Source organism: Silurus meridionalis, chromosome 10 (assembly GCF_014805685.1).
Source record: "Silurus meridionalis isolate SWU-2019-XX chromosome 10, ASM1480568v1, whole genome shotgun sequence".
Lineage (NCBI taxonomy): Eukaryota > Metazoa > Chordata > Actinopteri > Siluriformes > Siluridae > Silurus > Silurus meridionalis.
The window spans coordinates 5076892-5089707 of NC_060893.1; the positions used below are offsets into that span (position 1 = coordinate 5076892).

General features: G+C 40.0%; 1 protein-coding gene across 1 annotated transcript in view; it reads right to left on the reverse strand.

The window, feature by feature from the left end:
• Positions 1-4874: 4874 nt before the first annotated feature.
• LOC124392893 (transcriptional enhancer factor TEF-3-like) overlaps positions 4875-12816 on the reverse strand; it is a 32752-nt gene continuing 24810 nt past the window's right edge. Inside the window, exons 9-11 of the mRNA XM_046860152.1 lie at positions 8947-9087; positions 8543-8695; positions 4875-5969 (exon numbers count right to left, since the gene is read on the reverse strand). Of these exons, the coding sequence (XP_046716108.1) occupies positions 5856-5969; positions 8543-8695; positions 8947-9087 (408 nt within the window). The 3' untranslated portion in view covers positions 4875-5855. The remainder of the gene's footprint in view (positions 5970-8542; positions 8696-8946; positions 9088-12816) is intronic.

The following is a 12816-nucleotide window of genomic DNA, read 5'->3' on the forward strand; positions in this document are numbered from 1 at the left end:
TCCTCCCATTTTTACAAAATAAATGGCAAAAGTATTCGGACACCCACATACAATTGTGCAAAATGTCTCTGGATGCAGTAGCATATATTTTGCCTTCATTTGATACCCAAACCTGTTCCAGCATGACAATTAAACCAGCTTCATGAAGATATTTTTTTACATGCATTGGAGTGGAAGATCTCCTGTTATAGCTCTATGCCTACAATCCTATTAAACACATTTGGAATGAACAAGAACTGTGTCTAAATGAGCAGAGATCTCCACAAGCACACTTTGGTGGAACATCTTCGGAGACTGTTGAATGAAGTGTTAAATGGGATGTGCAAAAATATACCACATACCAATCTTATAGTCAGGTGTCCACAAACCTTTTGTCCACATACACAGATCAGGCATAACATTATGACCACATGACTAAAATATTGTGTTGGGCCCCCCTTTTGCTGCAAAAGCATTAACTTTGAGCTACAAAAGCTTGTTTGTCTGTCGCCTTCACCTGCCACGTGCATCAATGTGCCTCAGCTGCCCAAGACCCTGTCGCCGGTTCACCACTGTTCCTTCCTTGGACCACTTTTGGTAGATACTGAGCACTGCAGACCGGGAAACCCTACAAGAGCTGCAGTTTTGGAGATGCTCTGCCCCAGTCGTCTAGACGTCTAGACGTCACATTTTGGCCGTTGTTAAACTCGCTCAAATCCTTACGCTCGCCCATTTTTCCTGCTTATAACTTTATGGACGAAATGTTTACTTACTGCCTGAAATATCCCACCCATTAACAACCCAGTAATTAGAAAAAATATATTTTAGGTACAATTTGCTATCATTCTCAGCCTTTTTAGTTACTGGCCACTTCCTGGACCTGTCTTGTATGGAAGATCCAATCATTATGATAATGTGTGTCAGTATCATACATTTACACTAATACATTTGCACCCACTGTCTTCTTCTTCTTCTTCATCTTTCGGCTGCTCCCATTAGGGGTCGCCACAGCGGATCGTCCGTCTCCATACCCCCCTGTCCTCTACATCTGCCTCTTTCACACCAACTACCTGCATGTCTTCCCTTCACCACATCCATGAACCTCCTCCTTAGTCTTCCTCTTTTCCTCCTTCTGGTGGCTCCATCCTCAGCATTCTTCTACCAATATAACTCATGTCCCTCCTTTGCACATGTCCAAACCATCTCAATCTCGCCTCCCTCACCTTGTCTCCAAAACGTCCTACATGAGCTGTCCCTCTGATAAACTCATTTCTAATCTATGAAAGCTAAATCATTTTAGGAGCTGGTAGCGCAGTGGTGAAGGCTGTGTGTTACTGATCAGAAAAGAGTTTAAGTGGCAGCTGGTATCGCCAAGCTGCCACTCTTGAGCAAGGCCCTTAACCCTCAGTGCTCCAGGGGGCGCTGTATCATAACTGACTCTGTGCTCAGACCCCCAGCTCCAAAGAAAGTGCATGTAAAAAGTATGAAGCACCTTTTATATATTTTTTCAAAGAAACTTTTTATGATCAGAAATCTTTAAGAAGAGCGCTCCTATTTTTTCTTTAATATGGATACACACAAGAGGGAATCAAGAGGTATCCGAATCAATTTTTTACTTACAGATGAATGGTTTAAATGAAACCAGCTGCTATTTGGTGAAATACTACTAAGAGAAATAAATACCTGGTCTATCAGCCTAAAAAAAAACATCCCCTTGCAATTCATCACTGAAACAACCGGTGTGTGTTTTGCAAGCTCTCTGGGGATCCATGCAGTTGATGGTGAAAGGGTCCAGTGTTGCTCACACAAAGATAGTGGCACAATCAGGCTCAGTCTTAAAGGGTATTAGAAATGTAGCCTGGTGTGAATGTGGGGTTTGACTTTGTTTGTTCATTGGTCATTAGTTATGGCCAGTAAATATATGTCATGTCATGTTGGAGCAACACGAGTTCGACAAAAGCATCATGCTGCAAGAAGATCAAGTTAAAATACGAATAATGCATACATATTTGCTCTTTGGTGATGTTTGTAAAAAGGCTAGACAATTTAGACAGGCTAATTACAGACATCTTGTTGCCATGGTAATTTTAGATTGTTGTAGCAATTTGGGATAAAAGAAAGAAATAAACCAAATCAAGATGGCAGACAGAAGACCATTATTATGAACCACCAGAGGGCGTCATTGCTCAAGTACTGAAGAGTATTCTACTAGTGTACAAGTGATAATAATTCAAAGCTTTCTTTCTTTCTTTCTTTCCCACTTGCTTGCTTGCATTATTTTCTTTGTTTCTTTCTTGTTTTCTTGCTTGGCAGTGTTTTTTTTCTTTCTTTCTTTCTTTCTTTCTTTCTTTCTTTCTTTCTTGCTTGCTTGCTTGTTTGCCTGTATTGTTTTTATTTCTTTCTTTTTCTTTGTTCCTTCCTTTCTTTCTTGTTCTTTCTTTCCTCTGCCCCACCTTCTACAGATGAACAGAGAGCATAAAAACCCACAGCAATATGTGAAAACTGATGAAACGATCTCAGAAATTTTAACCTCTATGTAATAATTACTGTATCTGAAAAACCACTAGTGTTGCAGATTCATCCATCCCATGGACTCTTCTCAAATCTGGCAGAAGTTACAGGATCATCTGCCACCAGCAGCAGTCTCTGAGAGGTTTTTTTTTTCCTGAGGGAGTACTGTAAGTTTTTTCAACACTCTGCTGCCTTCCAAAGCTCACCTGGGCTTGTCAGTCACCTCAACCAGTATGACTCAATACCAGTGAGCGCTGCACTTTGCATTGCTGCATTAGACACTTTCTAGTAATGTAACTGCTCTTATTTTTTAATATTGTTGCGACACGACTCAATACTCAAAAAGGTATTTATTGCAAAAGCCTTCCACTGCTGTCATCTTTATTTCAGTGTATTTTTTCTATGTATTCTCATTTCTCTGATTCAGTTGTATTTTGTGTAGTGTTGTATGCTGTACTACTGTGCTGGTTTGTGTTGCATCATGGTCCTGGAGAAATGACATTTTGTTCCAATGTATACCAGCTATAAGTATCGAGGGATGACAATCAAACCCACTTGCCTTGACTTTGGCACCTCTTGAAACTAAATGTGTCTGTGGCTAAAACTCACTCAGATTAGTCCATCCATAGTAAAATGTAGTTCCTTTGGGATTTGCTTGCTTAGCAAAGCACATCATTATATACAATCATGATATACAGAGGTGTTTATTAGAGATGACTTTAGTGCTCTATAGCAGACCAAGATCTTCCGTTCTTCACGGAGCACGCTTTGAAGTTTGGGTCTCCTATTTAAAGTGAAGGGAACAATTTCATGCTACTGCATCCGAAGATGTCCGATTGAATTGTGTGCCTCCAGGATTGTAGTAACAGTTTGGGGAAGAACCACAAATGACTGGAAAAGTCCGGTGTCCCAATACTTTTGTCTAATATAGTGTAGCATTTAACAGTTGACTTTGCTGATGATTTGTAAGTATCCAAAAAAGCATAACAATCAATCAGATTATCAGAATAAGGTCTGGATTATACTTAGCATAAGTGTGTGTGTGTGTGTGTGTGTGTGTGTGTGTGTGTGTGTGTGTGTGGATTCATTGTTCCCATTGCCTGCTCACCTTATGAACATCCACAGGATTAAAGCAACATAATACATTGCACGTCAGAGCGGGAACATCAGTGACCATCAGGTTTCGGCTAAAAGTTTCATCGTTTTCATTGGAGAGATCGTGTTTTTTTGGAAGAATACCATCTAGAACAGGGGTCACCAACATGGTGTCCATAAGCCCGCAAGGACCGCATGAGTAGCCCGCAGACCTTTCCTAAAAATAGCTGTTTCCTACTTTGTTAAATCATTGTTGATAGTTATTCATGAGAAATCAATAACATGATCAGTGTCTTCACATAGATGAATATCATGAATTATTAATAATAACATATAGTAAAAGGTAAATTGAGCAAATGTGTTATTTCAGATCAAACTGAAAAGTGTGTGTATTAAACTGGTAGCCCTTCATGTTAATCAGTACCCAAAAAGTAGCTCTCAGATTCAAAAAGGTTGCGGACCCCTGGTCTAGAATAACGCATAAGTATCTGATTTAAGAAAAAATGTCACATGGTGCTATTGTGTTGCCTCTATTTACATTGGTTCAGCAACTCGCCATTTTTGAACACATACAATTGTCACTGCAGCCATTTTAACGTAGAAAATGTAATTCGTTACTGTACTTAAGTGGCTTTTTCACGTATCTGTACTAAAGTATTTCCGTTTGGGGAGAATGTTTACTTTCTCTTCACTAGATTTCAAAATCAAATATAAAAATTTTGACTCAACTATATTTTGCGTAGTCAGTTGTTCTTTTTGAATTATGATTGGAGAAAAACTTCCAGGCAAGTCACCAATCAGGGTTGAGCGCACTTTTGAGCTCATTTTGATTGGCGCTTGGTGTATCTACTTATCACTAACATACAGTTCACTATCAGTTCAACAGCAAGCAGAACATTTTGAGAGGAATAAATAATGGAAGAAGCTCCTGACTAGAACTCGCCACAACACCCGTGATTTTTTTTAGTAGTTGAAAAGAAGGTTTTAGGTTCATGATCATTTGATTAAATACCGACCAGTGTTTGACTCATTAATATCATTCTATTATTAGATTGTTGTGCTGAGAGTAACAGAGTCTTTTCACATAAACTGAGCAAAGAGTCTTGTGACAAAAATTATAATAGAAACGTTATAGCCGTAATAAATCATAGTACTTTGGATACTTAGGTACATTTTTACTTGTACTTGAGTGATATTTTCCCTGCTGTATCTGTAACTCAAGTCTACCAGTGCCTATAGGTATCTTGTTATAACTTATTTTTTTCAACAAGTAAAAATATGTAATCAAATCAGAGACATTATCTTCATTTAATTTCATTTTTTCAAAAAAGGTTATTTTTGGTAGATTCCCACAAAGTTCCACATTTCTTATCCCGTGTTTTCTTCTCATCCTGGGACACTTTTTGGCTTTCGTTCTGTCCATTTCTGCACATGCGACAGAATTCTGCTTCAATTTAAAAAAGAATACCTCATGATTTCTTTCTTTTTTTTTTATAAATGATAAATAGTACATAATGAATTAAAATCAAACAGTATATGTCAGTAGTTTTCAGCTCCAGTCTTGAAAGACCCCTTGCACATCTAAGATGTTTTTCTCCTCATGATTTAATACACCGAATTCAGCTCGGGAACGCCAAACTTCCTAAACCGAAGCTATTTTAAACAAGAAATTTTTAAATACCACATTGTCTTGCTTTACAGACGTTGCTTGCAATACTGTGAAATGATTACGCAGAATCGAGCTGAACAAAACTTTGGTGTACCGTTCCTTTTTCTGCACTTCGGAGTCAACACAAGATTTGATCGAGATCTGTGGTCACTAGGTGAGCGCCAGACAGGATGTCACACATGCAACTGTGTGAAAAGACATAACAAACACTCTTGAGTAAAACTGGATTAAAGAAGAGGAAGCAAAATAAAGAAAAAAAAAAACATCTTCATGCATTTTCTTTCTAAACAGAGGTTCTGTAATACAAAAAGAGAACACAAAATGCCTGTTACAACAACATGCACTGTGAGCTCCTGACATTCTCAAGGCGTTCCAATGGTTCCCATATGTATGGTTCCTGTAGTGAAGCCTCGTCTGCTCAGGCCACTGGACAGCAATGTTCTGTGGTAGACGTTCACCCCAATGCACTGGTCTTCCCTGACTGGAAAAAAAGCAGTCAGTAGGGGGCGCTGTGGTGCTTTTTGAACTGTAGTAGTTGTAGCAGTAGTAGTTGTAGTGGCACAAAATAAAAAGGGAATCTGATGGCCTGAGCCTCTGTGGATCAGTCTTTGACCAGTCTGTAGATGTGATGCTGGGCGCCGTGCTCGCTGGTCGACACTTCGAACACGTAAGCCACGCACAGCAACGTTTCCAGAGTGTCCCTGTTCGTAACAACCTGAGACAGAGCAGACACGGGGGCAGAAAGTGAGCGAGGGTTAAAGGACAGCTGATGTCTCTTCAAGCTACAGATTCTCTTTAGATACGGAAATGACAAGCTTTATTCCAATAAAACATTATCCTTAGTGCATGTATAATGTCTTTTATAAGTACAGAATGTACTTTTCCACATGTTGTACGTTTGTTTAACTGCTATGAATTTACACAAAAATCAATCTCCCAAATTAGCTCTGGTGCTAACCATTCTATTGACTTTTTACCAGGTGCGCAATTAAATTTTACATGATCTCACTATCAAGTCACCTGTTCCTCTCCATTGCCTCTCTCTTTAGCACCCTCTTTAGACTATCCATTGTCCTATATTGTGTCCATGGTTCCATTTTTAATATTATCTAGAGGTCGACCGGTATGGGATTTTCTCTGGCCGATGCCGATATTAAAAAAATCAGTGCAGTTGATGGCCGATATACGATGGCAATTTTTTGGCTGATATGTTCAGTCGATATTAGTTCTTCCGGTTTTGCTGTTTGGATGCCAACGACAGACTACAGCCACCTGCAGGTAGAACCTATATGCTAATTGCCGCTGGCTGTAGTCTGTCCGGTGTATTCTAGTGCTACTTTTTTCCCTGACGCAGGCGAGGTGAAACGAGGCAATGCCACAGTTTGCTTTCTTCACAGCTAGTTCGTTAGCATTGGTTTGGTGTGGCCTTACCTTAAGTCTTACCATTTTCTTGGGAAGTTACTAAGGTAGTTCTCTTTAAAAAGTTGGCAGGCAGAGGGGGGACATCACAGGGTTAAGCCGTTGGAATGGCAATCTGCCACATGTTTCACCACAAAATGCGCCTGCCTGTCAATCGGCCTAATTTACAGCCGATGACAATGAATTAAAAAATGCCAAATTTACTCTCGTTTTAACTCAATGGAGCTCCATAGAACAGTCGAAGATTTGGAGATTATTTTTAATAACCAAATCCCTGATCAATACATTTATGGCAGACGCCCTTATACAGAATAACTCACAATGATCTCATTCATACAGCTGAGTAGTTGAGGGTTAAGCGCCTTGTTTAAGAATTCAGCAGTGGCAGCTTGATAGTCAGAAGTCCAACATCTAAACAACCCACTGCCTAATTTCAGCTCTTCTCCTTAGTCAGGGAAATGTATGTTCAAACGTGTCCTCTAACACACTCTGGGGCTCTGGTGTAGGCTATTTAAAGTAAAAAAAAACGAGATCACATGACTTTCACGTAACTCTTTCGTGACTTTTGGTATTTGTGTGTTGTACAGTATATATAGATGATTGTAATTTTCAATCTGAGTAATGAGAATAGAAAAGAGTTTATTTGAGGGACTAAGCAGGCTGGACTTTTTATAGACAAGGTGAGAGAGGCGCGATTGACATGGTTTGGTCATGTGGGTACAGGGAGGAACAACACGGGGTAAAAGAATGTTGAAGATGGAGCCACCAGGCAGGAGAAAAAAAGGACAGCCAAGAGGTAGTGATGGGGAGATCAGTTCATTCTAGTGACTTGGTTCTTTGAATCTCGTTCATTAAAATGAGTCATTTAGTTATATCATTCCTTTAATTCTTTAATTACCTTAATAGCATATATGGGTGTCACACGACAAAAGAACGAATGAAGTAAATACTCAAGTCAGTTTCCTGTCTAATGCACTGCATAGTGTCTATGGGAGTCATTTGACAGAAGAACGAACGACTCGAAGAGTCAAAAGTTAAACTACTCAATTCTGTTTCATGTACATAACCTACAGAGATTTTGCGATGCTTCACTCCTGTGCGTCTAGTAGAAAATATACGAAAAACCACTCTTTGAGGCTACTCGTTCTTCTGAGTCACATTAAAGACTCGTTCAAAACGAATGAACCGTTCATGAACGACCGATCACTACAAGAAGGAGGTTTATGGATGTGGTGAGGGAAGACATGCAGGTGGTTGGTTTGAAAGGGGCAGATGTAGAGGACAGGGTGGTACAGATGATCCGCTGTGGTGAGCCCAAAGAAGTAGAAGAAGAAAAACAAGAAGATATTTTGTATTTCGAGTCACAACATAATTCCAATGAAATCTATTTCAGTTCCTGAGTGTAACCCAACAAAATGTGGAAAATTTCAGGGATACTTACGCCAGCCACAGTATGTGTGCTTGTCTGTCAGTTTTTGTCTCAAACAGTCAATCTGGGCTAAATCAGACTTTTGAGAGGGCACTGGAGCCCATGAGTGAGTCTCCTATACTGTTCAATGCATGCTCAGTAGATCATTGTCTTAGAGTCATAATGTGTGGGCAGAGGCTAACACAGTCGACACCAGTGTTCGGGCACTGTTGTTAAGAACTCACTGTTGCGCGGATAATAGCCTCATTTCCATCTGAATCAACGCACTCGTCTCTGCTTAGCAAAGTCAAAATGCCACACTTATAAGGTTAGTTATTGAAGAGCACGAGGAATCTCTCACACCACAATGATATTTGCCCCGAGTGCTGTATTTGCCCTCAACCAACCTTCACTTTAAGGATGCGCTCAGCAAAGACTGTGTTTTTTGTGGGACTGCTTACCTGTAGTATAGTGAAGTTCTCCAGTACGCTGTTCATCATATATTTCTCCGGTAGATGTTTGAGTTTGTGGATGAAGTTGATCATGTATTCACATAGAGGCGACCTGTGGATCCTGAACACGTATCGGCCATTCTCAAAGCGCGCATACTCCGTCTGCAAAGAGAGCAAGGGAAAAGGGATTGCTTGTCTTGGTAAACACAATCAGAATTCGTATCATATTAAGTGTTCGAACTTATAAGCCAATTTGAGGCATAGTAATTGTTCGGTGATTCATTAGAGTGCAATTGCTTATGTGTCATGAATGTGATTTCATTACTGTAATATCTTTGCTAATCTAAATGCACTGAAGCCACTGGCAATATTGCCCCTCCATGCATCGTTCCCACCTTCTCGACCTCTCTTACCTCCACTTTTTCCACCACCTGCTTGCCGAAGGAGCAGACTTTAGTAGAGGAAGTGATGATCATGTTTTCGGAGCTCTCGTACTGGCTCGAGACGCCGTAGAAAAAGCTACTGTCATCCTGGAGGTTCACGCTGAGATCCGCCTGGACCGAAACAAAAAGGTGTTTAATCATTTCTGTATATGATATCTGCTTTGCAGTGCAACAGGTGCGCAGTGCACAGAGAGTCAGGCATAATTCAGCCAAAGGTGACCTAAATGGTATCAAGCAAACACATCTGTCTTCAGGTTTGTGCTGTAATGCTTTTTGGAACTTGAATTACAGCACTACCAGACCTTTACACAGAGCAAGAGTGAGGTGTGCACAGTCAAATCAGCCACCAAATGTTAACTGAAACAATAAAAAGATACAGTTTATTGGATTAAATTGACAGCTTCGCTCTCTTTACAGTCTTCCAGCTTTCATGGATAATATTGTAGTTGTAACTCAATAAGATTACTGCCTTGTAAAGAACAGGGATCGACTGCGAGTTCAGAGAATGTTCAACAAAGTTAGAGGTCGACCGATTCATCAGTTTTGCAGACCAATTGGCACCGATAGATGATTGCTGGAACTATTGGCTATCAGCAAAAATACATACGATAGTTTTTCCGGGTTGCGTCATACAGTGCAAGAGTGGCCTCTAGAGGCGAATCACTGACACTATTTGCTGTTTATTTGGATGTAACTGCTTTTATTTATTTGGTGTTACTTTTTGTTTCAGTATGAACGCATTTTAATTATTTTCCACAATATTTATTAAAATAATTAATATATTCTTTTGTATTCAATGTAGTACATTTTTATGATTCAGTACTTTTTTATTTTTTATTTCTGTAATAAAGTTAAGTACTATTTTTCATTGAGTGTTATGTTTGGGGTTGGTTTATATCCACTATTCATTTACATCTGTTGATTAATCGGTTATTTGCAAGGACGATCCAACCACTAGCAAAAGTACAAACAAAAGACATAAAAATGCGAACAGAGTAACAAAGATACCATATCCTGGTCAATACGTCATAAAGAATATAACGACAACCATTTAAGACAGGGGTGTCCAATTTTTCCTAGCACATGTATATACACCTTTCACAGCTCTTTTTCTTCCACCTTTGTCTTATATAAGGGGTGTCCAATCTTTTCCACAAAGGGACGGTGTGGGTGCAGGTTTTCATCCCAACCAAGCAAGTCCACACCAATTTCTAGCTGTTTTACCCTTGATTCGGACATGTTCTAATCAAGAGTGTCTAGAAACTGGTGTGTGTGATTAGTATCATGTGATGGTGCTATAGCTAAATTGTTAATAAACTGAGTAATACATTACAACGCAATGTGTCATGAAAGCAAAAAATGATGTGTACGCTATTGCGCACTTAGACCGATTGACAGATTCATTATTTATATAAACTGTATCTTATTAAATGTTTTGTTAACAAGTCCGCAATCCCTGGCTAGGTTTTTACCCAAAATGGATGCTTAGGGAAGATAAAGGAATGATATTCCACCTCACTCATGTTCATTACAGTGTATTTCACATGCATCACAGAACAAATGTGTCAACAAGGCAAACCAAGAATGACCAGATCAAATGCAGACAAATCTAAGAGGTTTTGTTTTGTAAATCTACAGTCTGGGCTTGACAGATGCCTGTTGGTGGTGCTGTTACACTTGTCTAGAATAATCAATCTCAAGACATTGACGTTTAATTCCTGAACCTTTTTCATCAATATAGTTGTACTGTTGTGAAAGATGCACTAGCCAAACATCGACCTTGCAAAGGTCAACCAGCCACTTTGGCCTACTTCATGTTGACTTAAATCACTGATATGCCCTGCCATTCATCACATACCACCTGTCTGAAAAACCTCAGATATACAGTTAAAATATGTATCGTCTGTGTATATTACCAGACAATAAATACATTTTTTGCAACGCATTGCACATAGCAACCATGTATTATGAGATTTCAAACGTTCAATAATGACCCAGATCTATGTAAACCCTAACATTAGGGTGACCTGTACAATGGTCGGGCAACGGCAAACCCTGTTCTTATCTTAGCCCTTAAATAAGCACACTCAAGGCAGGTTCACCTTTTCCCCTCTAGCTCCCTGCCTCCTAATGCCCCATTATAATCCCCCTGACACCTTTCTCCTCCCCGCACCGCTCTTCCATCTCTATTCCTTGCGCTCGGTTATTCCCTCATTTATCTTCATTTCTGAGCCAAACCCGTGCGCTCTCCCTTTCTGCGAGGGAATTCATCCAATTACAATCAACATCCCGCAACGTTCGAAATTGCGTTACGCTGCCCAGCTCCCTGTGTAACAATTTAGCACGGCCGACTCAAATCCGATTGCGGCGGCACTTCAAAAGCGCAAGGTGATCCGTTAGGACATGGCCGCAGGGCGCAGTGCGAGACAGTGGCCATAGCCGGTGTGCAAATTTAATCTAGAATGCCATAGCTTTGGAGTACCGCAGGAGGCCTGTCAGTGCTGTCATGGCAACCAGGGCACGTGGACGCCCAAGTCATGACCCATACTTATGAGTTTATAGAACAGCTCTCATTGGTTTAGATTTCTTAGAGACCATGTTGTGGACAAAGCTTCAAATTGGACTAGGTTGAAGTGACAAATTATGGTGTCAGTGGGTATTGGAGAGCTAAAGTGCTTTTTCAGTCTAATCTTTGCTATAGGACCAGACTTTGGCTACATATTTGTAGTGTACATGTATTCTTTTTGGATATCCACTTTTTTTGCATATCTATTTGGCCAGTAATGTAGTATTTGTCTGTCTATCTGGGTTTCTCTTAATTGTCCTAAGTTGGTACGGGCTCTTGATAAAATTTTGGGCTTTTTTCGACGGCCTGGCAGGTTTGCATCTGTTGCACAAGATTTAAACTTCTGTATAAGAGCTCGCAATATCTCTTGGAATGTTACGTTTTTTGGAAATCTTATATCCAAGGCCCTTCAGGTGTGATACACTAATCTTCTCTCTCAGCTTTTGTAGAAGCTCCTTTGTCTTTCCAGTGATTGCAACTCACCTTGAATACCTTCACAGGTGGGGTTTATACACTAAAGTAGTGGTCCCAACCTTTTTTGCACCACGGACTGGATTATGTCAGACAATATATGTACAAATACAACCAATTAAAATGATACGACCGGCATAAAAACTGATATTTCTAAATATAATAATAAGCGTGAATCTACTATGTTGTTGTTTGTTCATTTTGCTAGCTTGGTGGTTTGAATTTAGCGGTAATGTATTATGTGTTAGAGGCCGGAGCAGCCCCTTTAAGAAGGTAGCGGATGGAGGTAAGACATGTGACCGAGGCATCATGACATGCATCAAGAGTGAGTTATAGACAGATGTGGCGGAGGGAATCCGGTAATTTTCCAAAATATAACATCATTCAGAATCAGATAATAAATAAATCAGAAATAATGTAAGTTATGTATTCTTTCTGTGCGGCCCGGTACCAATTGAGCCACGGACTGGTGCTGGTCGGCGGCCCGGGGGTTGGGGACCACTGCACTAAAGTATATGGACAAAAGTTTGTGGACACCTAACCATAAGATTGCTATGTGCTTTTCTACATTTAATCTCTATTTTCAATTATAAAAACTTTACTCTTCTGAGAAGATGTTTCACTATATTTTGGAGTGTGATTGAAGAGATTTGGGCTCATTCATCCACAAGGGTGTTACTAGAGACTAAAGTCATGTACTGATGTACTGTAGGTGAGTTGAGGAGAACTGGAGTGCACTCAGCATTCACAGTCATCCCAAAGTTGTTCAACAAGGTTGAAGTCAGTGTTCTACAGAAAGAGAT